Source organism: Manis pentadactyla, chromosome 5 (genome assembly GCF_030020395.1).
Source record: "Manis pentadactyla isolate mManPen7 chromosome 5, mManPen7.hap1, whole genome shotgun sequence".
Lineage (NCBI taxonomy): Eukaryota > Metazoa > Chordata > Mammalia > Pholidota > Manidae > Manis > Manis pentadactyla.
Window position 1 is genome coordinate 72,301,051 of NC_080023.1, and position 25,912 is coordinate 72,326,962.

The 25,912-nt window shown below is 41.2% G+C and overlaps 1 protein-coding gene across 6 annotated transcripts in view; it reads left to right on the top strand.

Annotated features, from left to right (window-relative positions):
• AFF1 (ALF transcription elongation factor 1) overlaps window positions 1-25,912 on the top strand; it is a 215,559-nt gene that overhangs the window by 116,009 nt on the left and 73,638 nt on the right. For 3 of the 6 annotated variants that reach the window (XM_036896252.2, XM_036896253.2, XM_036896254.2), the window contains 2 exons: window positions 11,988-12,108; window positions 12,511-13,431. The exons of the other annotated variants lie outside the window; for them this stretch is intronic. In XM_036896252.2, the coding sequence (XP_036752147.2) occupies window positions 11,988-12,108; window positions 12,511-13,431 (1,042 nt within the window). The remainder of the gene's footprint in view (window positions 1-11,987; window positions 12,109-12,510; window positions 13,432-25,912) is intronic. 6 annotated transcript variants of the gene reach the window in all.

A 25,912-nucleotide genomic window follows, 5' to 3' on the forward strand; every position in this document is an offset into this window, starting at 1 on the left:
ATATTCTGCATATAAATGTTCATGGCTGGGCCAAAATCCAGCCCAATGAATCCTGACAAGATTTGTAAGGCTCCTAACACTGCTTAGCAGAGGTCAAAATGAAGGGAGACTTCTCGAAAAACAATGACTTACTGTTTAGCTTTAAGGAGATGCCAAATATAGCATGGGTGGTAGGAGGTGAGCTGGGGTTATGATGAAAATGAGAATATTTAGAAACATGTAATTGTTGCTTGTTGCTGTATAAAATTCCAATACATGTTTCCAGCTTTCTTCTCCTATAATAAATCTCCTTGTTCTTCCTACTTGAAATGTCTGGAATGAAATGGAATAGAATAATGAGACTGACTATAGTTTTTATGGCATTAAGTTTTCTTTCTGTGAAAACAAGTGTGATGTGCAATGAACCAAAAGGAGAGATAACTGTAAGTCAAGATGTAAGGAAAGACTAATGATTCTTTAAAAACATGTGAACATTTTATTACATTTTTGTTGTCTGTTTTGTGTAATATGCAAGTAAGTTTAGATATCTTTGTGTTTTTATGTCTGTGTTTTGCTAGAGACTGGAACACTTTCTACAACTGAGAAAGTTTTTATGTCTTCGTATGTGTGTGTCCAAAACAGCTTGTTTAACTAAGTTGAAAATATAATTGGCAATTATTTCTACTACTAGAAGTTGTGTGTTGGTTGGGGAATGGAAGATCTTGAATTTAGTTTTATATATACTCTTAGAGTGGAATGAGCTTCATTAAGTGGATACAAGAATACCCTATAATATTTTTGGTTCGTCAGTAACTGAAAAATGTGTTGATGGGTCTCTGTGTACTTACTGAAAGGATAAATGTTTCTTTGTATTTTCTTCTTTAAAGAAATAGCATAAGGCCAGTTTCCCGATTGTCCCATTGTTCCCCACTGCTCTTATCAATACACAGACATTGCCTTTCCTTTCATTTGCCAAGTGTAAGCCTTTTCCTGTTGCTTTTTGCTCTTGGTTAGCAGGTCTAAATGTTGAGCGTTTGTTCTGGCTGAAGCAGTACTTGGTACATTGGCCCTGTTTCAAACGGTTCTTCTTATCATGTATGGTGCAATTAGTTCTCTGGAATGTGTGTTAGAAGTTCAGTCATTGGGAGGGACTCTTCCTTTTGGAATGGTAAATTATATGCAGTTTTCCAAGTTCTGTAGAATTTCAATTTGGTGTATGTTGGGAATTATCTGGTGTTTTAGCTCTGAAGTAACAGAATATACCCACTTAGTATGATCTCTTATAATGGTAGAACTAGTCTCTTCTTTGAAAAACTAAACCAAACCAAAAACTTGCTCCTGAATGATTACTTGTGAGTAGAGTTGATTTTTTTTTTTAAGTCCCCTTAGGGACATTTCATCAGGAGACATGACAAAGTTGGAAATCATTTGTTCTTCTCTTGCTTTCTGTGTTGTACTTGAAATTTTGGTGCATTAATCAGTTATGTGGAGGATGCCATCCATTACTGCCTGGCTAGAAGAAATAGTATCTTTTGAAAATATTTCTGTGAACTTAAAATAGTGATTTTTTTTTAAGAAACCACTCCTTGGGTCTCGGCATCTGTATTCATCTGTCCCTCCAATATTCGCTTAGTTAATGCTGGGTACATAGTGAGGAGCTAGAAAGAAAAGGTGACTGACCTACTTTGTGGAGGTGAGTGTGGGGAGCCAGACACAAACAGATCAGTGACCAGATAAGATAATTTTAGGCGATGATCAGAGATGAAGCCAGGGGGAAGTGTAGAGAGCTCCTGCTGTGGGAGCTCTCTCTAGGGGCAAACTGGCCACTGAGATCTGGGACCTCGCTGAGGAATTCTACTTAAATTGAGATACTAGTGACATCATCCTCCTCAGCTCTAGGGACAGAGCATGCAGGTGGGGATCAGCAGTACACAGCTTGACCTGTGTTCCAGGAATGAAAAGGCGAGCTTGGCTAGTATTTGAGGAAGGGCAGGAGAGGGGAATGTATCTGGAGGTGGCAATTAAGAGGAAGTGTTCTGGACATGGAGACTCAGGAGCTAGGCTTCTGGATTTTAATCTTGAATGCTAAGGGAAGCCTGCAGAGGGCTTTCAGCAGAAGGAGCCCCATAATCCAATTTGCACTCTTTAAAATTAATTGCTCTAGGCTTGTGTTTTCTTTGTCCCAAGATACATTTATAGTAACATGGAGAGATTTTTCATTGAGGGATTTTTATTGCTGAAGTTTTACATCCTAGAGATAACTTACTAATATTCTGAATCTTGTTGATTTAAATTAAATGTGTATTTGCTATAAATATTACCCACTTTGTGTGTGTGTGTGTAGTATTCTTGGATTTTATGACTGCTTAATAACGTGGCAAACTGAAGAATAAAACATGTAACATTAACTTATAAATGTGGTATTAGCTGAGGCAGTTTTCATGGCTGATACAGGGAAGAGTGATGTCAGCTTCCTCCTAAGTTTGAGTCATTGATGGGTATAACAGTCTGGTAAAATCAGTTTTAAGTATCAGCAGTGAATCATGTTTTGTCATCAAATAATGAGACTGGCAGAATTCAGAATTCTGGATTGTTTGAAATTGAGTAAATCTTGAATATAATAATTCAGTCAAAGATGTATATTAAGCATGAATTTTTGCTAAACCCTGTGCTGTTGGGAAGAGTCCTTGCCCTTAAAAAGTTCACAGTCTAATAAAGAAGAACTGTAGGTACATATACAGTGTGTGTCATTTTTGTAAATATAAACATGGACAGATTTGCAAGAACAGATGTATCCCAGAGAAAGAAAGCATTCCAGCAGAGGATGGCAGGTGAGAGGGGAGTTCAAGGCTAGAGGCAGTAGTATTTTCAGAAGGCTGTGAAAGTCAAGTTGTAGTTCACAAGGGAACTGGCAGAAAGGCTGTGCTTTCCCGAGCTTCCCAGTTCCTTGTGCTCAAAGGGAGAGGTGAGGCAATGAGCAGAAAAGAAAGGAGGCTTAATCCTTGGGGGCTGAGGTAAGTGGGAGCCAGATGGTAAAGGGTCTTGCTTGGCTTACACACCTGTAAGCTTTCTCCAGTAGGCAGCAGCAGGCCCAGGAAGGTTGTAGATAGGTAAATAGCAAGGTCAGATATGTAATATTTAGAAACATCAGTGAGGCAGCTGTGTGGAGCTAGATAGCCCAGGATGAGGAGGTTTATGGGGCCGGTGCTCCAAGTGAGGAGTGAGGGATGTCCACATGACTGTAATTGAATTTTGGATGCCTAATAGACTTAATGCCCCAAACATTTTAATAGTTGAACATGAATTAAATGAGGCAAGCATTAAAAAAGAAACCCAAACTTAAAGCTGCTTGTCTACATCCTTTCTTAGATTGTGACCGCAGTGTTCTTTTAATTTGTGGCTGTAATGATAACACCCTTCCCCAGCCTTATTATTTTATAAGTATGTGAATGTGGTCCTTCATGGTCAGTTGAGTGTGTAAGAAGAATGGCATGGAAATGAGGCCAGTGTTCTGGTTGATCCTAGTACAGACCAGCTGTGCAGGGGAAGAGCCAGCAGCTTCTGCCCTTGTTTCTGATTGGTGCCAAACATGCAGTGCCAGCAAGGCAGGCGGTCAGAGGTGGCTTTCATCCCCAGGGACCTTTGCTACTAGAGGGGGAGGCATAAATAACCAGTCGAATAGCATATTTATCTCTAGGAGCCTGTTGCTACTATTGGGGGGAGGAGGTGTTAATTTCTGTGCGTTTTTTCAGTTAACTGCTGGTGAGTACTGTCAGCATTTACGGGGAACTCTTGTCAAAGATTGAATTCTCTGTAATTTGTCAGTAACATTAATATGTTCTCATTTCAAGTAATATTAAAAACAAGAAGTTTTTTTCACCCCTGACTACAGATTGTCAAATTTTCAAGATGAGGAACGATTTCTTTTCACCAGCATAGTTTGTGTAATTGTGCCATTTGCAGGATGGCCTTCTTCAGTCAGTACTAGTTTTTACTTTTAAAATGTGTTTGGAAGGTAAGAGACTTGGTGTACTGCACATGGGAATGCATTGGCTCATCCGCCTCCTTTCCTTTCCCCTCATCTTACTTTTGTTGGGGCTGTGAGTGCCCAGACAGTTTTCCCCACTCCTCTTTTAAGACCACCAGGGAAGACAGGTTCTCATGCTTTCCCATCTGTGGGGTGAAAATGCCTCTCAAACATTTTTAATGATCTATTTATTAAGTGAAACGAAATGGGTTCTAGTGAGACTACCCCAGTTAAAAACACCTGCTGGTATTTGAACTTTGGATCATACTCTCTAATGCACTGCTTGCTTCAGATGGGTCTGTAATTATTATGTAGTACCGATCTAAGACTGCGTCCAGTGTCCAAAATCAGGTTTCAGAGGTATCCAGTGAGAGTTGTTGCCAAAACGATCTACTATCTAATATTTCTTCAGCCCAGATCTTGATGATGTTGTTTGAGGCCATTTCTTTTGTTTTTAATCAGAACTTTTAACTACACAAATAGTAAATGATTACTGTTTTGTGAAAAAAATGTTTAAAGTCTCACTGAACCACCATACTACCACCTACTTCCTCCACTTTAATCAGGTGCTCTTTCTTGATAGCTTTTTGTATAAAGTAGATCCTTTCACCCCTTTGCTACATATTAGCATACATGCTGAATTACCTGGCAGATTCATTTAGAAGGGTAAGTTAAAGTGTCTCTGGCTAGAACTGAAATTACTGACTTTTCATTCAAGTTTTCCCAGGTAGAGGCTGTCTCTGTTTAAAACTCATAGTATGCACTTAAGTTATATATAATAGGTTGATTTAAACATTTGCACAATGGATCACTTATGATTATTTCAGTATTACAGTGAGGCCGAGCCTCCTGTGGCAGGCAGAACTGAATAGCAGAGAGCTGTTACTTTCGAAATGATCTCCCGGGAGCTTCTCCAGCAAAATAACTGTCACATAATGTTACTTTGTCATTTCACTTGGCTGATACTTATTTTTTATATAAAATCATTTTGGTTTATGATTAAGTCTCTGATTTTTCCTTTATATTTATTGCATGTGTTAAGACAGGTAGTGAGGGAGAAATACTTGGAAAGTTTAACAGTGATTTGCATTATGAGAAAACCTGTTGCAATTTCTTTCACATGCACAAAACAAGAGGAAAAAATTCTCCATTTTTTTGAAGTCACATTTCTTCTACTTTCAGACATGGAACCATTTTGATTTCTCATGTTTAAATTGTTTTTGAGTGATACAGTTTAATGACAAAACTATTGTCCTTAGATGTATATTGACTCTTTTTCCTAAAGCCAATGTGTGAAAAATGTTCCCATGATATTGGATTGTAGGAACAGAGGAACATGGAAACAAGGGGCCAGAAGATGGACTTACAGTGTCAGTCAACAGGGTGGCTTCCAAAATAAAACACTCACCTGCACGACCAGTAGGAACGTGGCCTGCTGTCCTTCTGCCTCATCACTTGGTGACACACACATCATCAGTCTCTAAGCCTAAAGCCGGGGCTGCCCAACTTCTGTGAACAGACTTGTCAATTTTATGTTTTTCTCTTTGCTTTGTACATTCAAATAGGAATGGCATTGTGCTTGTAAAACAGTCAAAAGACACATTCTTTCCCAGGATTAATGTATGTTGCCGATTTAGGATTTTCCTTTTCTCCCCACCAAATGTCTCCTCATGCCTATGAAGGTAAGCACACAAGAGAGAGTACTGTCTGTCCTCCAAGGGGGAAGGTAGCTTTTAGATGTGAGTTCCAGAGAGAGCTGGCCACATCTGTCAGAGGAAGATCTGTGTGAAGTGACCAGTCAAGGGCGATGGATGGGCAGTCAGCTGTGCATGGCTTGCCCCGTGGGCTGAGAGTCGCCATGGACCTGCCCGGTGGCGTTCAGCGTCCTGCAGGACTGACCTAGTCAGCGGCAGGGCCCTTGGGCTCCAGCCTAGAAGGTGCTTGCAGCACCTTCTGAAAGCCCAACTTTTGGGCCTTCCTATTACTAACTTTCCTTCTTTCACATACAATCTTTCCTTCTTTTAGTGCTAGAGAAAAAAGGGGGATAACTCCAACTGATCCTTACAGACCTATGATTTCTGCATTGTATCACATGTTTTAACACACCCATGCATAGCCCCAAGGAGAAGCATTTGAAGGCGGGAGTAAATGTGCCCTGACAGGCCCCAGCATGGGTTGACTAAATGACTGCATTCAGGGCTTGGATGGGTAGCTCTGAATTCTTCAGGAGTTTCACCACCTCTGGAAAAGTGAGAGCATCCTGGCATGTTTTAGTTGCCAAGCTTCGTTCAGGATCCTGTGTCAATTTAAAGGGGTGGAATTCTGTCACTGGGAATGGCTGTGACACTGTCCACCCTAGCACCAGCCTGTGCACCAGTGGTATAACTCCGGGGAGAGGAAATCCTGGGGCAAAAAACCTCTAAAACCGAAATCAGTCAAAGGGAGAAATAAAGTTTAAAACCCGTTTATTGCCTACAAACTGCGGTCCAGGGACTGTCTCTTCCCTGCTCTGGCAGAAGCAAGTGAAAGCCTCCCCCAACTTCTCAGGTTCAGATAAGCCCTCTGTCGTTCAGGTAATTGCCCACTTATGGAGATGAACTACTTCTCTTTAAAGCCAGGCAAGAGAATCTAGAATATTACAATTTTACCCACAGGTGGTCCACAGAGGGAGTCTCACAGGCCGCTGTCCTCTCACCAGGCATTGGAAACTGAAGCCTGTGGTTCCCCCATCTGACTTTCTAGTTTACTTAAAAAAAAAAAAAAATGTTGTGGGGGAGATGGTTGGATGCATTTTGCTGAGATCTTTTTGGTAAATCAGTGTTGAACCTTGCAGATGGTGGACAGTAGTAGATGATCCAAGAGCAACAACTTTTGGCTACCAAAAGTAAAATTATTCCCTACCTAAAAATATTTTGCAAACATAGGGTGGAACTCATGCATGTCTGCCTGTGGTCAGACTTTGCACCCTTCCCCTGGGGGCACATCAGCGTGTGGACTTGTTTATGTATGCAGTCCACTGCTCCCAGTCACCATGGGACTCGCTGTTTTCTTCTCCCCAGGTGGGGGGAACTCCTCTGCTGGCCAGAAGGTTGGTATTGTGGCCCTAGGAACATGACCTAGGGCAACTGGCCAGAAGTTAATGGGAGCAGAGCTTGATATCTGGCATATAATGGCAACTTTATTTACAGCCTGTCCTTGAAAGAAATAAATGTGAAGAACACTACACATTAGAGATGACTTGGGAATCCAGAGGTTATTGTGGGGTTAGTGACCTCAAATCTGTACATTTAAAAAAGGCTCTAAAATAAGAATTGTAGCACAGTTTTCATAACTTGAAGAAGAACTTAATCCTGTCAGCCATCCCTCTCTCCAAGGGCCCTCTGTTAGGCCCTTAGGCAAAGACAGTCCTGTATGGATACATTTAACCAAACATGTATTTTATGACTCTGAAATTGCCCTGCTCGCAGGGATAATACCTGAATTGTTGATGTGTACCTCTTTGAGACTAGAATCATAAGGAATTATAAGTGAGTGTAAATGCACACACTTCATCACACGTTTTTTGTTGCTGGCCTATTTAACACAGCCTGAAAGCTTTGCTGCCAGAACTGTGATTCAGAACACAAGCTGTGGTGCCAGGCAGACCTGCATTTGAATTTTCCCTTGTACCATTTAACGGCAAGTTGATCTGAGCCTAATTTTTTTCATCCGGAAAATGGGGTCAATCTCCCGTGCTCAGAGTGGTTGTGAAAAGTAAGAGACTGCTGTGCCTAAGTCAGGGCTCACTGAATAGTGTGCTGAGTGGCGGCTGTCCTTGGCCCTGCTGCTGCAGTCATCAACGCTGCTGTTTTCTGGTTAGCATGGAGGAATCCATCCAGCCCCAAAGAGCGTGCCCTCTTTCTCTCGTACTCCTCAGAGCCACCTAGAAACTTGTGAAACACGCACATCTCAGGCCCCACAACAGAAATTCTACTGAACCAGAAGCTCTGAGGATGGGTCCCTACAAGTCTGTCTGGTCCCTGCAGGTCCTCCTGGTGATTCTGACGTCGCTGCAGTATGAGAACCTCTTATCTAATGCAAAGTGCTGTGTAGAAATAAGCGAAGGAGATCTTGTAACTGTGTGGAGCAGAGAGCAAGTCGGACAAAGCTGATTTGGGATTAGCCTTTACCTGTGGGATTAGGATATGTTTTTTTTGTCTACACACCAGAGGGGAAAAAATGCCACCTTTAATTAAATAAAATGATAGTCAACTTGTAATTATTCAAAGGTAATTACAGAGTTTGTGAATTGTGTTGGACTTTTACTGCTTCCTAAAATCCCCTCATTTAAAATTCTTCTGTCCACCCCCTCCTTGTTTGCATCTCGGTTTAAAAACAATGATATGCAAGAGTCTGAACGGTGGTTTACTCATGCTACTAATTGTTTAGTATTCTTAAAATTTTCATTTTCCCTGATATCAAAATAGAACTAAGAAAAAGAAAATACTCAAGAAAAAATTTTCTAGGAACTTTAAGAAACCATTCCTTAAGTCACTGCAAACTTAAGAAGTGAAAGCTGACTAAACCAAAAAGCTACCCAGCATGATTGGCAAACTCTGTTAGCTTCCAGGAGCAGGTAGGCAGCCTAGGAAAATGAGGGCTTACAGTGTACCCTCTAGTCCTGGGAACCGTGGACGGGTCATTTCCTGTCTCTCTGGGTCTGCCTGCCTGGGAGCCCTGGTGAGCGAGGCCCAGGAGGGAGTTGCCTTGCCCAGAGCATGGGCGAGAGTGAGTTTCTCTCCAAAGTCTAGACTTCATAAACCTTATCCTACCAGTGATACTCATGCCTTTCTTTCTTTACCTCACTATTGGTTTTTTTCAGTTGAAGGGTGATAATAAGAGAAAAATACACTGAGAGCTGGTCTCAAAATTGGCATAGTATCACACATGTGTGCCAGTAAAATCTTGGTGTGGGTTTTTAAACTTTCTTTAAACTAATGAAGTAAAACCCTTAATCAGAATCCTTAATAGGATTTCCTCCCTGTGGGAGGTGCCTTGATTTTTGAATCACATAGCAATTAGTATTAGGGATTTTGTGAAGTTGGGTTCACATTATTTCTGTTGCAGTTTTTTTTATTTTGGAATGAAAAACTAGAAGCGTGGTAAAATCTAACCATGCAGAGATAAGGTTGAGCTGACCGATTTAGAACTACTTTAGAAGCTTTAAACCAGTGTAGCTTTTCTCAAAGATGTGTGGATTCGATGGGAAAACTGAGCAAGGACCACAAGCAGCCTGATAGTTGAGTCACTGCTGCTCATACCCTCCCTTTTCAGTCCTGGACTGAGCATTTTGACATCTGGAGCTCCCTTTTCTGAGACAAAGGTAGCAGCAGTTACTCAGCAGTGGGCAGAAATCTGTCTTTAAAAGCAGAGCCAAAGACCTGGGAACACTTACAAGCAAATAAAGTTGTAGGGCCTCCACCATTGTAACCAGCAGAATCAAAAGAGGGAGAACTCCACGGAGACGAGGCCGGTGGCCTTAGGAAGCTGCTTCCCCCTCTGCGTGCACCCCAGGCGAGGTGCACACACCAGGTAGCTTGGAAGAGAGAAGCCTGGGAGTCCAGGTGTTTGGAGACAGGTGCAGGCCTCACCCCCGTCTGCAAACAAAGTAGTTGTAAAGCAAGTTTGAAGGAAAAAAGTCATTTCCTGACTGATTTGGCTCCTGTGGTTGTATGTTAATATTGCATGGTTTTTAAGCCAGTGAGGAATTAACCAAAAATCATTACATATTTGTAAAGAATTTGAGTGGTTATCAGCTACTCTCAGCCAGAAGTAAGTCTAACTGTCCAAAATATGAGATTCAGACTCTATTAAAAAAAGACACTGTAACCAGTTTCTGGTTTCATTTTTTCCTCAACTTTTTTCCTATGTTGACTAATGTAAATTATTCACTTTGTAATTCTCTTAATATGATACTGAGATATCCATCACGTAGGAGAAGTTTTTGATACAGTGGTGAGCAGATAAGTCTTTACCACATTGTAGTGTGTCCAACTGGGTAGCTTAGCTGCCCCCCAACTTTAGATCAAAAGGCTGTGAAAATAAATCACCTTTTAGATGGTTATTTTAAAAAAAATGTTTTTGTGTATGTCTTCCAGAGTTTTTAATAACATGTGAGTTTATAAAAACTAAGTGTTGTGGGTGTTTTTAAATTTTGAAATATTTCATGGTTAGTTTCTGTGCAAAGAACCATGCTTCAGCAGCAGGAGCCAGATAAATATGAGAGGTTTATTGAGATGGAATTCACATTCTACGGGAAAGGGGAGAAGGACAGTGAACCAATCACTGTGTGAAGTCAGCACGTACTCAGTGGATTTGAAGAAGCCTTTCGAGTGGGTGACAGTGGAATCACTCCAGCGATTTGCTGGTCTCTGAAAATCAGGGATGGGACTGTGTGGTTGAGAGAGAGGCGGAGGAAATTTGTGTCATTAGATGAAAGCTTAAAGTCTAGGATAACACTTGAGGAGCAGGGAGCAGTCTGATGTGAGTGGAATGTACAGGTAGGTTTGCAGGAGAACATTACTTCATAGGTAAGCCAGTCCTGGAAGAACTGGTTGGTTATCTTTCGGTAAAAGGGGGTTTTGGGGTGGGAATTAAAGCAAGAGGCTGCCCTTTACAGGTTGTGTTTGGGGAGTGGACAAGACTGTCCATTAGAATGCCTGTTGCAGGCCTGCAGGGAGACAGTGGTATAATTTGTAGAGTAGCTGTACTTGAGATGACTAGGACTGTACCCTTCCAGAAGATTTAATGGCTAAGCAAGGGTTTAGAGTTTATTCTGTAGCAGCAAAGTCATCAAAGGCTTGTTATTTTAAGATATGAATAGAGACCTGAGAACCAGAGACTTAGGTCAGTTTTCATTCCATGTAAAGGCTAAATTATAGGGACAAGATGTAGGGGAGGCAGGGATCCCAGTAAGTAGGCTTTGATCAGAGGAAATAAGTCAGAAGAGGGGGCAGGGGATGGTATCTGACATCAGGGCTGGAATTTCTAAAGGTACATATGGTCTTGGGGACATAACTATTTTCCTATTAGTCAAATGCCATTTGGGGAAAAGAGTCAGTAGATACTCTAGAAGCAAGTCTATCAGGACAAACATTTTTTTATAGTTCTATTTTTGGTATTACTCTTTATCTCATATAGGGGTTGGAAGGGTGTGGCCTGTTTTGGTGATGTAAGGCAAGCCCACCTTGGGTTTATATGCTAGCTAAAACTACACTCTTTCTGGTTTCTATCTCTGATTTGTCTGTCAGTGAGTATGTTGTAACCCCTGTGGCACCAGGGCTGATGACTTAGTGTACATTTTTAAGTAGGTCAAGCAGATTATAAGCCTTCTCAATAGGTAGGCTAAAATTGGATTTTCCCATCTTCGATATTTGAAATTAGAAATAATTTTCTTTTTGGGTTTACACAGTAAGACACCCCCAGTAGAATAGACTGAGGATAAAGTAAGTGCTGTTTTGGGTGCTTACTAATCTTTTAATTATGAAATGAGTCCTTTGATTTTAATCTCCAAAATGTAAAAGACCAGTACAGGAAAACAGCCTTTGTAAAGTTCACACCCTGACTCCTTTAGATGAAAAGCTTCTACCTCTACCCCATACTTTGCAAGCTGAAAGCAAAAATACCATTTATCTTGTCTCAGTTCCACCACTGCCTGTAAAAGACTATTCAGTTTGGAGTCCATTTGGAGCCGTGAAGGCTACGGCAGCTCAGTGAAGATTTAGGTTTCTGGAACCAGGCCCCAAGGCTAGAGGGTCACAGCTCTTAACTGAATCCTCAATTTAGGATTGGCTGAGGGACTTAAGACTTTCTTTAAATCACCTCCTTTGCCATTGCTTCTTCTTAACCTATCCTTGCCTCCCTCACACACATACATGTGTGCAGGGAAACTTGGATACAGTTAAATTTTATTGTTTTTGTTCTTTTGTGGCATCTGAAACAGCTTGTACAATGAAGACAGAAACCTGCTTCGAATTAGAGAGAAGGAAAGACGCAACCAGGAGGCTCACCCAGAGAAAGAGGCGTTTCCTGAGAAGATCCCTCTTTTTGGAGAGCCCTACAAGGTATTTATTGTAAGCTAGAAGGTCTTCATTTAACTAATGAAAGTGAATTTGAACAAGGGTCACAGCTATAAAGTTAAGACAACTTATCCTAGAGATTGTTTTTGAGAACAAAACTGAAAATTCTCTGAACCTTGTTAGTCAAAATAAGTTTGTGGTTTTCTTTTGTAATGTTAGTCCCCTGAATTTGGTAATATTTGTTTGTGGCAGGGGATCAGGGAAATTGTTCTTAATGGGGAAATTGAGTTCAAATTGCATGTTAAATTCTCTGTTAAACGTGAGATTGAAGTGTTCCTTAAATACCTTAAAGGTATTATGTAGTACAGTTTATTAAATGGGTGGTTTTCCTTCGATATTTTCTTTTTTCCATCCATATCTTAACTCTATTCTCTTTTCCTTTTTCAGACAGAAAAAGGTGATGAGCTGTCCAGTCGAATACAGAACATGTTGGGAAACTATGAAGAAGTGAAGGAGTTCCTTAGTACCAAGTCCCATCCTCATAGCTTGGAGGCTTCTGAAAATAGGTTGGGAAAGCCAAGATACCCTTTATTTCCTGAGAAGGGGAGCAGCATTCCATCCCACTCCTTCCACACTAGTGTCCACCACCAGCCTGTTAGCACTCCTGCCTCTGGACCACTTCCTGTTGGTAACAGCCACAATCCCAAGATGGCGCAGCCGAGAATGGAACCAATGGCAAGTCTTCATGTCAAAAACTATGGCCCACCAGATACCCAACACCTGCCTCAAGATCGCCTTGGTCAGGAAGGGTACATCCCCAGTTACCACAGAAAAGGCAGCCACAGAGCTGATGGAGACCCCTGTGCTGCAGTGGCAGACTCAGCTCCAGAGAGGGGGCTTTCTCCTGCACTCTCCTCTTTGCCTTCCCCGGTACCCCCTTTGTCACCTATACATTCCAGCCAGCAGACTCTTCCCAGGGTGCAAGGAAGCAACAAGGTTCACAGCAGTACCAGTACCAGTAAAGGCTACTGCCCAGCCAGATCTCCCAAGGACCTAGCAGTAAAGGCCCCGGACAAAGAAGCCCCTCAAGACAGTTTGGTGGCACTTGGCAGCCTTGGGGTAGCCCCTCCCCAGCCACCTTCCCAGACTTTTCCCCCACCGTCCCTCCCCTCAAAAAGTGTTGCAATGCAGCAGAAGCCCACAGCGTACGTCCGGCCCATGGACGGCCAGGATCAGGCTCCTAGTGAGTCTCCTGAACTGAAACCACTGCTGGAGGACTACCGGCAGCGGACCTTTGAAAAAACGGACTTAAAAGTGCCTGCCAGAGCCAAGCTCACCAAGCTAAAAATGCCTTCTCAGTCGGTTGAGGTGAGTGGAATGTCATTACTGAGGCAATTGCAGTGTGAAGAATGATTTGGAATGGAAGTTTCTGGAGAAATGGGGGCTTGGGTGTCAGTGACTTTTGGGTAAGGAAATTCCTTTATGGCTTTAGGATCTTGTTGACCCACAAACGCTCAGGTCTGAGATGGGTTACTGATGACAGATACTGAAATGTGATTTGTAGGAAGATTTTTAAAAATCTTTTTATTGAACCATACTTTATGTACAACAGAATACAGAGATTATAAGAGTACAGTTTGCTATGTTTTGAAAAATGTATACACCTGTATAACTTACAACCCTATCAAGGTAGAGCACATTTCTATCATGAGAAAGTTTCGGGAAGGTTTTGAGTTGTCTTTTTGTTTGTTTAGAGAACATTGGCCTTTTTTAATATTGTAGAGAAAAAAAATTTTTTGGTTAATACTTCCTCAGCCCCAGTTAGTTTTTCTTGAGATCCAAACCATGAAAAGGTAAAAATAAGAGGTCAAAATGTTGAAGGCAAAGTATTAATTTTAAAAGATTTGTTTCCTATAAATTGTAAAGAACACCTTGAAGTTTGAGGGTCTCTTTTAATACTTTCTTTGTATTTGCTACCTAAAAGAGAAGAGTGGAGGTGTGGTGACATCTCATTTAAGAGTGAGTCACAAATATAATACAGAATGTTACTCAACTGTGGCTTTTCAAGTAATCAAAAACTTTATCTTTTTAAACAAAGAACGAATTCCTTTTTCTGCTTTTTTGATAAATGGTGGCATTGTGCTTGAGTGAGGAGAATCAGCATACATCCTATCACTGCAATTCTCAATTAGCACCAGTTACTGCAAAATTCAGATTAGTAGTGCAAAGTGAAATGTTTGAAGTGCATTTATTTTAAAGCTTATCTGTTAGGTAAAGTCTGTGATTTAGTTACATCTATTGTATGAACATTCTAATTTACATATCCATTGCTCAAAGACTTTTGTGTGCTCCCAGATATCAGTCTTACCTAGTGCTAGAGAGAATTCTTTAATGTTCTTTTTTAAAAGACAGACTCCAGGGTCCTTAGCTGGAAAGATAACCCTTATCTTAAAGGAGGGAAATCTGTTCCTTTGTGGTGTCAGCTTTTGGTTTAGAGGAGGTTAGGTTGTGTCCACAGTCAGCTCTTGAGCTGGAGTGTCTCCAGATTCAGAATGTGACTTGTTTGGAGGTGGAAATGACGAAGATGGCAGAACTCTACCCTACAACTAGGAGGACTGTCTGCAATGAGCCTTCTATTGAAGTTTGTGCTGTGATGGGAGGTAGGGGTGGGAAGGAAAAGGAAGACAGAGAACAAAGATCATCTCTCCTCATAATCACCAGTCTACTTTATAATTCAGACAGTAAAAGAATGGGAGTTTTTTTGCTTTATTTATCAAGTAAGGTCTGTTCTGTTTCCTGGTTTAAAAAAAAAAGATAAGGGGCCAATTGAACATTCTTTCTTAAAAAAAAAAAAAAAAGCTAAGTAACTAAAATTGCTGTAAAACATACTAGCAAATATTTGTATTGTCTACCAAGTGCCCAACCATACACTTAAGTTCAGGGTGGGATGCCAAAGAAGTATTGGTTCCTGCCCCAGGAGAGATGATAGTCCAGTCTAGAAGAGATCAGCATACACACACAAATACACAACAATTCGAGAACAGTTCAGCATAATTGTTACCAGGAGGTTAGAGAGTTTCAAATGTCAGCCTTAAGACAGTGAACCTATGTAAATTCATCCATTAGTTTTCCAGTAGATCTTTTAAGGGAAATTTTTGCTTTCTTGGTGGTAAAAAAGAAAAGCCAGTGCAGCTGTAGGACCACCTGCCTCCGATCCCTGGGCAGTGTGGGTGGACTGGGAGAATGAAACAGCTCAGGCCCTGGGTGACCTTGTGGGTGGGGGAGTAGGAACTTGGAATGAGGGGACGTAAATCTGGGAAGCAGGGTATTGGTGGTATTTGGCTAGGGTTTGGGTAACATTTAGCTCTTCTAACTAACTCCTCACATTTCACAGACTTAACATTAATTTTATGTTCACACATCCAGTAAAACGTGTTTTTTTCATGTTGCTTAAAAATGTAGACTGAATTTGAAATCTCAAGTTTTAATATTCTGGTGAACAGAAGGAAAGCATAGATATGGGGGTGGGGGTGGGGGGTAGCAGGGACTTAATCCCAGAGCAGGCAAAACCTGGACATGGAACCAGAATATTAGCAATGTTTTGGGCTATTTGTGGCATTAAGGCAGGAAGAGGAAGTTGGCTGTTGAGCGAACTGCAGGAAGGGGGAAGGGGGCTGCTAAGTGGTTTCCCTTTATTTGCTTAAGTTGTCCTAAGGCAAGTCAGAGAAGGTTTTCTTTCCTAGCTTACTGAGTGTGAGGGTTTTGTGGTTTGTTTCATTGTTCTCCCTTCCCTACTGCTTCCATAAAAGTTATTTTTAAAAATGAACCAAAACGGGAAAGTCATCTATTTGGTGTTCCTTCATTCTCAAGCCACATCCATGTGGGTCCCTTATACCACTTTCTGTTCTTTCACTTTATGAGAAACACTTGGTTTGTATATTTTAATTGTTTCTTCTGAAAAAATGATTTTCTTTACTGGGTAAATCATGCTAACAGTTAAAACTTAGTTTTGCCTAAAATCTGACAGGAAAACAATTATCAAAAGGTTAGTATTCTGACTAAATAGAGGCCAGGGCCACAGAAATTTGCACTTGGTTTTTCTCTGGTGTGTCAGTTTTAGTTTTGTGATAACTGGAAGATGTACAGCACCTTGAAATGACCCACCTGAGTTACAGCCAGGATTCTGCAGTCTCATGTGAATACCCTCCAGCTGTAGATTTGCCACATCAGAGATACAGACCTTCCCAAATGGATTCCCTCTGTCCCTCTTTCTGCCTTATGATAACAAAAGAAAAACCATGACATCTCTGTGAGTATTCCTGAGCATGGACTCTGGTGAAGGCTAAAATTTGTATTTAGAGCCAGAGCTAGAACTCTTCAGTTCTGTGATCTTTTCTGCTTCTGCTTGTTAAGTATGAATGGAGATCACTGGTGGATCTTGAGGAGGAGAGTGATGTGTCTACTTTCTTTTTTGAAAAGGATCCTTCTGGCTTCTCAGTAGAGAATGGCTTGGAGGGGCCGAAGTTAGAAGCAAGGAGACTAGTGAGCAGGGTGAGAAATAGGATGGCTTGGAGTAGGATAATAGCAGTGAACATAAGTAGAAACGAACAGGTTCTAGATATAATTGGTGGGGAACTGGTAGGGCTTTGTGACTGACTGGAGATGGGAGTATGCTTAAGGTGATAGAAAGAGAGGCATCAAGGAAGGTTTTTTGTTTTTGTCTTGAGAGGTATGGATGGTGGGATGTGATAACCAGCTACTGAGGTGGAGTTGACCTGGGTAAAACTGGTTTGGAGGGAAAACCGAGAACTCTGGATAGATCATACATTAAGTTTGAGATGCCACTATATATCCTTATAGACACTGACTAGTTTGGCAGTCATAAAACCAGCTCATTAAGGTAAGCCTAGAAATAATAAATTTTGGTTGTGTTTACATAAAATGGTTATTTAAATCTTTGGGACTGTGCAGGTGTACCTGTAAAAGCCCCAAGTCAGGCCTTGGGGCAGTGGATGGGAAGAAAAAAGGGCTTGCTTGTCTTGAGAATCAAAACCTGAGGATCATTTTGGAAACTCAGAATCTCTTTATAGGTAAATGGAAATTATTTTTTCACATACAGTTTGAAGTGTACATGGTACAGTTACCTTAATTTATCCAAATAACTTGAACCTACCAGAATTTGCTATCAATTTTTAATTTGCTGTGGCTTCTATCTACTTAACATGGTCCCACTCTGTTCCCCTCATAAGTTAGCTTTGTGTCCTGATGGTCTCTCATTTCTCTAAAGCAATTGCTCTTTTCCTTGTGGCCTCACATGACCTGATTTAGGAATGATTTCTGTTACCAAATGAATTTCTAAGACCCCCAAATTACCTGTAGCTGTGAATTCATTGTTGGACCCCTTTGAATCATGGCTGTTCTCATCTTGAGTCTTCCATTTTCAGTAAATTGCCAGCTGAACAGTGTGGCTTAATCCACAGTTCTCTCCCTTCAGACAGTTCACTTTTGGGGTGTTGATAGTGTGTAACCACTCAAAATACAGTGAAAAGCCCACCCTCTCCCATAAACAGCATCAATTCAACTTTCAGCTGAAATATCTATAGCACCTACTGTGTGCCAGTCCTCCTACTGGGGATAGGGTTACAGTGGTGGGAAAACCAGAAAGTTCTGGTTCTCTTGGACCATAACTACCTAGATAAAAACTGACATAATTCAAATAACCACTCAAATCAATGTGTAAGAATTTTTGGCAAGTGCTATAAAGGAATCTGTACACTATTATAAGATCGATAAAGGGGGTCTGTGGCCTAGAATGAAGGCGCTCAGAATTTTCTGAGAGTACCGAGTGAGACCTCTGAGCAGTGAGGAGAAGTGATGGAAATGAGGGGTTGTCTCGGTCCCTTTGGGCAACTATAACAAAATAGCAGAGACTGGGCAGCATATAAACAACAGAAATTTATTTCTCTCAGTTCTGGAAGTCCCAGGTGGAGGCATTGGTCAGGGCCCACCTCCTGGGTCCTGGACCCCAGCTCTTTCTCCCTGTGTCCTCACCTGGTAGAAGGGGCTAGGGGTCTCTGGGACTTCTTTTACACGGCACTAAGCCCTTTAATGAGGGCTCTGTCCTTGTGACTTTGGCATCTCCCACCTCTTAACATCACCTTTTGGAGGTGGGAGGGAGTTCAGCATGAATTTGGGGGGCACCTAGCCGTTCAGACCACAGCAGGTAGGTGTGTAGGGGTTAAGCAGCACTACTATTCCAGGTAGAGGGAACAGTTTCGCTGGTGGCTTATGCCATGTGTTACGCAGAGACCGTTACAAGTCTCCTCTTGGGTTATAAGCCTAGGACTATACGTAGATCAAAGGGAATTTTTGCATTGATACTGAAACTTGGTGCAATGTCAGTATCATCTGGGGAAGCCTGTTAAAACTAAAAATTCTCAGTCCCCACCCTGGGAGATTCATTCACTAAGTATACAGGTAGACTCCAGTCTCTGTTATCTCTCGTTGTCTGGAAGGTTGTTTCAGAGCCTGGAAGTGAAAATTGTTTTAGCAGAGCTAGTAACAGGCCACAAAGAGTTGAAGAAGGACCCTTCTTCCCAGTGGTTCCAGAGCTCCCCATGTGGGCCTCAGACCAAAAGGATCACACTGAATGGATTGGGACTTTCTTCCTGAGGAGGACATGAGAGTAGCCTCAGAAGAAACAAGGGAATGAGATCCTCAAGACTACAGTGTTCGTCCACAGCTCATGTTTTCCTTCCTTCAGTCCCCAACATTTTCAGGCTCATGGAGAAAGATTCTGATACTTTAGCTTTTCTCAGTTTTCTAAAAATGTTTTTATTGCAGTACCTCTTCTATAACAAATTTAGATTCCATGCGCTTGTGCTTAGTTAACTTGAGCAGACCAACATAACTTACATGTTTATGCTAAGAAAATGTTAACAAAGCAAAAAGGTTATCTGTGTACACAGTTCCCTGGTGATTGTTGGGTGTCTGGAGCAGAATACTTCCAATCTATGAGAAGTGTTGAATAGTAAGTAACCTGTTTCTGCTTACAAGCTGGCTGAATTTTAGACCCCAAAATGTCTAAGAATAGAAGTTAAAAAACAGTAGCAAGTGACTGACAGAAGTTTTAGACCAGAAGCTGCAAACAGCCTGAGGGTTATATTGGGCTTGTAGATGTTTTGTCCTGCCTAGAAAAAAATATTTTTTCCGTTTCTTCTTTTTTCCCCCTTTAAGCCAGTATTTACAAACTTGAGAGTTCCAGTGAAAAATCAGGTTTTCAGTTTCACCAGCTAGAGTTGAGTAGAAGCTGCCACTTTTAATTTCCTGACCTGGCAGTATTTTGTGTTTGAAGATACACTTTTAGTCTCCAGTGGGAACATTAAAAGTAATACAGGTGAACTATTTTTGAATAGCTCAAAAATTGCTAGAAATGAGTTAGTGCAAAGAGTACAGTACCTTGTAGTAGCCCAAGAAGAAAGTCAATGACTGAAACTTGAAAGTCTTTTTAGGTGATACTAATTGGAGTTGTTTTCTTTGTATGTTTTAGGTTTTATCCCTTCTCAAAATGCCAAAGTACATTTCGTACCAGGATAATAAATTCCTGTTTCTCTTTGTTGTTTTCACACTTGAGATGTTTGTGGAGGGCTATTGGATTCCCCTGGGTCCCTCATGTTGCCCTTTGCCAAGATGTAGACATGCATCTCCTCAGAATCTTTTCCAGGCTGTGCACTCTCCCAGGCTCTCACATAGCCACCCGAGTCATTTTAGCTCTTCTCTAGATTAATTGTGATTTATTTTGAGCCAGCTGATAATCTTTAGGGACAGAAAACGAGATAGTCCAAGGGGAGTCCTGTTCATGACTGAGTTAGTGGTTTTCATTTTGGCTGTTCTGGTGGGGGTGACCAATACTAATGAGCTTATTTAAGCATAATTCCTTCTAAGAGAGGATTCTGGTTCATATTATCATAACAAGTTTATTTTTTGGCCTTGTATCTCTCTCCAGTTGTCAAGATCTATTTGAAAACCATAATTTTCTGAGGTTAACTTTGCTGTGTGTTCACATTTTCAAAGAACTTCATAAGCAGCTATTTTTACATTGATACTGTTCCTTTAATTGTTGAAATTACTAGGTTCACAATCTCCTTCCCCTCCACCGGCCAAATATAGGTTCAGGGTCTACACACACTGTTAATTTTCTTTTTCATTTCATTTCCTATTGAAGTTTGGCCTACTTTCTCGCTACATTTTTTTTTTTCCCTTTTAACACTGTGGTAATTTGTCAAAGCCCATTTTAATCTCCTTAATCCCTTTGGCTGAAGGGTTTTGAGGTTTAATGTTTTAATAGAGGGAACTCAGTATTTAAGTAATTAGAGGTTCTATTTCTAGCTCTGTTCCATAGATAAGTCGCCTTAGTTTTTCCGTTCCAATTTACAAATAATAGAACTCTGAAAAATTCATATTGGATGACAGTTTGAAGCTTTGACTTAACCTGCATAAATTAAGAAAGGAAAGCATTTTTATTCAGATTTTCTGCAGACATTCTTTGAAACTCACGCTTTATGGATTCTCCTTTCCTTACAGCTTAATTTTTAAAATACTTCACTCTAAAGCAAATATATGCTATTGTATTTTAGAAAAAAAAATTTTTTTTACAGAATTTCATGCTGTACTTTGAGTTCTTAATGTTACCTCCAACATTTTTTTCATACTTGACAAAATGAAAAAATTCTTTCCTATTATCAGATAATCTGGACATTCTTAAAAGATATTCAAGAATCTTTCCTGTCTGGGACAGTTTGGTCAGAGAGGAATTCACATTTTTGCATTCTAGGTTTCTGCCTTTTTAGTGAACAAATATTTGAACACTCACTAGATATAAAAGGAACTAACAGGAGAAAAAGACCCTGACACAGTGCATTTATTACAAAGTATGAAAAAGGTAATAGGAAACTACTATAGTTAAATAATGCTCACACTGTTGTTCACTTTATGGTGGGAACTTCTAAAATGCGTTGTGTGTATTAACTCATTTGATCCTCACAATTATCCCATGTGGCAGGCCCTATTATTATCATCACTATTTTACTGAGAGACTTACAGAGATACAGAGATTCATGTGTCCAAGCTTACCCAGGCCTTAAGTGCTAGATCTGGGATCTGAGTCCAAGTAGTCTGGCTCCAGTCCACGCTCTTAACTGTGACACTTTGGTTAGTATGTTGCCTTTCTAAAGAGAAAACTGTACTTTTTTTTTTGAAGAGCTGACTTTGAAACCCTTTGATTATTGACAAAAGTTCATTTCAGGCTAAAGGATTAGAGAAAAGACATGGAGGCAAGACATACTGAGAGTCAGTTCTAGTAGGAGCAGCTAGTTGGGCAATGGAGAGAATAAGCCCTGCTTAGTGGGGATGAGACTAAGTTCTTTAGTAGCTTATTGAATAATTTATCCAGGAACCAGTCATTAACCAAAAAGAAATTACTTTCGCTTTATGGCAGACAGTACAACATGGTATTAAAATTCTAGGAGACCTTGGCAAGAACTTGACTTTGTTGTGTTGTCAGTTTATTCATCTGTACAGTGGAGTTGGGTCGAGTCATGTAAAGTGCTTAGATCGGTATTGGGTACATAGTAATAAGAGCTCAGTAATTGGTGGTAGGAGTCAAAATTTAGAGTTAAAATTTGACCTGGGCTTAAAAGGAAAAGGTGGGATTTAGAAAGGGGTACCAAGATGAAGTGTTAGTGTTATCAAGAAGTTAGGAAGACTGAACATATTCTGAATTTTTTTTTTTGGAGTATACTTTAGAAATGTAGGTGGGATCAGATCAGAGGGACCAGAAATTCTCAAGATGTTTGTTCTAAGTGAATAAAGCCCTAAAAATTTGATCAGGTGTGAAACAAATGAAAAGCCTAGGGAAAGAATTTGCTTGTGGGTTATCGAGCTTTTTAAGAACTGGTTTGCCAAGGTGAAGGCCCTGCAGACCTCCCTGTCTCCCCACTTCTCACCCCTACCCTATGGTATAGGGGCTACAAGTTCCCTCCTGAGGAGAACAGCATTCCCATAGCCTGACAGTCTGGTGGAAGTGTATTGCTTTGTAACGATTTATGCACTTGGAAGTGTTTTATTGCCTCCGCACTTGTCTTGCCAATGAGTTTCAGCCCCGGGCGAGTTCACTATGGATTCAGTGCGACTGAGGAATGACAACGGAAAGTTCTTGGGGTGAAAGGGTTACACCCAACTTTATTTCCTCAGTGGCAGGTCAAGCAACTGGAATCCCATCCACTCAGAGTAAGTCTGCATGCAGCAAGCCAGTCTCTGCCTCTGGGCCTCTCTGCTTCCGCAGCCATCGCAGTCTCTGTCCTCAGCACTGCCACCACTCCAGTCTCTGCTCTCCTGCAGCTGTGCTGTGTTGTCCAGAGCACTGGGTTGAGCTCTTTATACAGAGTCAGTAACAACATAGTGGCAACGTGTGTGTAGTGAGCTAGCCGACCAGGGCCAGGTGAGAATCCTGGCCACAGGAACCTTCACTTAGCCACTACCCACTCCACCCCCCACCCAAAAAAACCCACTTGCTTATTTGTTTCTTTCTCAGTAGTCACAGCAACCTCATGAGTTAGGGCAGTTGGCACCAATCAGCATTTTACCTGCCTCGGAACTGGGGCTCTAAGAAGTTTAATGATTTAAGTTCACAAGTGGCAGGCATGGGGTGATGAAACCAGGGCCTGTGGCTTCCAGCTCCACTACTCTTTCTACCACAACAGCTGGTTCCTGTGGAGCAGCGATTGTGTGTATGACAGACATTTGAAACATTAAAAGCTCCCTGTTTTTCTACATGGCCTTGCCTTCATGTCGTCACCTGATGAATCATGCAAACATTGGGTTGTACAGGTGACTTAAAGCTCTCCTAGCTTAAACGGCAAAGCAAACCCCTCCTCACTCCCATATCTTCCTGTAATTACTTATTTCATGTTCTCTTCCCAGCCAAAGCTCTGGAGATAGAAGTAGGTTAACATTCTATGTGTGCTGCTCTCCTCCCATCCACTCTGCACCCGCTGCCTCCAGTGGGCTCCTAGAGGACCAGGTCAAAGCGTGCTCTTGAGGTGAAGCTAGCTCAACCTCTCTGGCATTTGACCATGCTGACCACCATCCCCTTAAACACTGCCCTCCTTTGTTGTCATAGTATATATATTATAATATATTATTATACTTATAATAATAATATATATATATATAATCAAGATATCCTAGTTTCAGATCCTTCAGTACTTCTTCACTGCCTTCCGGAAAAAAATCTAGGTACCTCCAGATGCCTTCATGATGGCCCTCTTACCTGTGTCTCTCCAGGCGGGGGCTGTGCCCTCCTGCTGATGCATCCTTGTCCCAGCTGCTGCCACTCAGGCCCAGGCCTCCACTCTCCTCACACCTCCCTGGTGCCATCCTGTGTCTTTCTCCAGGTGTAAACATTTTGAGGGCAGGATCATTTGTCTCTTGGTTATTTATCCTTCGTGTTTAGCACACATGAAAATGGGGACAGAATGAGGATTTTCCTGCATGTGCTCAGCTCAAGGAGTTCTTACCCAGTTCACTTTGATCTGGAGTCTGAAAAATCATCCCTTATATCGTTGTCAGAGTGGAGGGGGGAAAACAATTGGTAGGGCTGTATTTCCTAATTAGGACACTTGGATGGGAAGCAGGCACCAAGTTTAGCAACTTTTAAAGGAATTGTTTGACTTGACATTTTCAACCTAAGTATTTCCCAGTCATTTTAGGCTTTCTTATGTGTGGATTTGAAAATAAGCAGCTTTATCTGATCATTAGGTGTTCTTAGTACTGATTTCCACCTCATCATTGCTGTACTTTTCAGCATTGAGTTCAGAGAGGTGGTTTTATGTACTATGTAAATTGGAAAGTAATTTTCATGTATCTGTCATGTATGTAAGAGCTTTCCTCTATTAAATAAGACACCAGATTTCCTTTGGGGTGTGTGTGTGTCTCCTTCCCTCCTCCCCTACAGGGAGTGGGGGAGAACATACTGCTGTTAATCTCAAATAATTGTCAACTTTAAATATTTTGCCATAGAATGAAGTACTTTTTTGGGGAATGAGCCAACCATTTTGGGTAGGGACATAAACTCTTCTAGACCACTTGGGTATCATTAATTGGTATCCTAGTAACTTAAGAATTATTGACCCTGAAAATGCTCGACTGGCAACCTGGGTTTATTTTCCAGGAAGATTAATTATCGTGCAGTAAAGGATAAAACAGAGACACCAGGGGCCTTTATGTCCCTTACATTCTCTCAAGATTCCAGTGTACTAGTTGCTAAGATGAGGGAAAACACTGGTGTGTTGTTCTGAATGTAAATGAGTCCTTTAATATGTTATGACTCACCTATAGTTCACAGATTTATTCCATGCCAGTCATGTAAAAAGAACTACCCTGTGGTTTGTTGTGCTTACTTGGTCCATGTTTCTAGTGACCTGTCAGGCTGCAGATGCCAATCTGCTGAGGTGGGCTTTGGCAGGAACATGTGCAGCCGGGAGACCCTTGCGACACAGCAGTGAGGCTGCCTCATACTTTGCCCCCACACCCCCAACCAGGCAAAGGGCCTTTTCAGAATCTCAGAGGGAGCTGAAGAGGTCCATGAATGTGGGGCTGTAAAAAACACTCTTCAAAATGAGCATTTCCCCAATCTCTTATTTCTCTCTTCCCCATTTGGGAGAGAGGGTAAGCATTGAAGCCAGCATTGGTGAGGGCTTACCCACAGACGGGCAGTGTCTTGTACAGTATGTTGGCTTAGTTGCCAACATCTAAAAATTAGGAAATTTCACTTTGAAATCTGGATTTTTTTTCCTTAAAAAACTGGAAGGGTTGGCAACGTAGCATTTGAATTCCTGCAAAGCAACAGTTGATTGGCTGACTGACCTTTAGCGTACACTCTGTCTTGCCCCAGTCTGTACTGTGCCCTTTGAGTCACCTGCTGAAGCCCTGTAAGTGTTGGTGGTCTTCCCTGTGACTTAAAGTATTTCTATATTCCTGCAGTTGTTCCCTCCTCTTGGGCAGATCCAAAGGATGAGAACTCATCTCTTCAAAAGACATCATCTCTTCACTCTTCAGAAGGATTTCTAATGAAATGTGTCAAGTTGTATCTAGTTAAGTAAAAAGTGATTGATTTTCAAACTTTTAAGGAAACTATGTAACCCTCCTACCACTGTTAATGGGAATGTAAATTGGTGCAGCTACTGTGGAAAGCAGTATGGAGGTTCCTCAAAAAAATTAAAAATAGAAATACCATAGGACGCAGTAATTCCACTTCTAGGAATTTACGTGAAGAAACTATTTCTCGTTCAAAAAGATATATGCACCTCTGTGTTTATTGCCACATTATGTACAACAACCAAGATGTGGAAGCAACCTAAGTGTCCATTAGTAGATGAATGAATGAAGAAGATGTGGTACATATGCCCAATGGAATATTACTCAGCCATAAAAAGGAGAAATCCTGCCATTTGCAACAACATAAATGGATCTAGAGGGTATTATGCTATTTGCTTATTACTATGCTATTAGGCTTATTTGCCAGGTGAAGAAAGAAAAACATCATATGATTTATTTGTGGAATGTGAAAACAGAATAGAATTAACAAAATAGCAGTAGATTCAACACTGAAAAGTGACTGGTTACCATGGGGTAGGTGGGTGGGGAGGGTGAGGGGGATAAAGGTTCACAAAATATCAATCATAATATAAGCTGGTCATGGGGATGAAAGTACAGCATGGGAGAAGAATATAGCTAATGATTCTGTAACATCTTTCTGTGTTGACAGTAACCACACTAGTGGAGGTGAGGA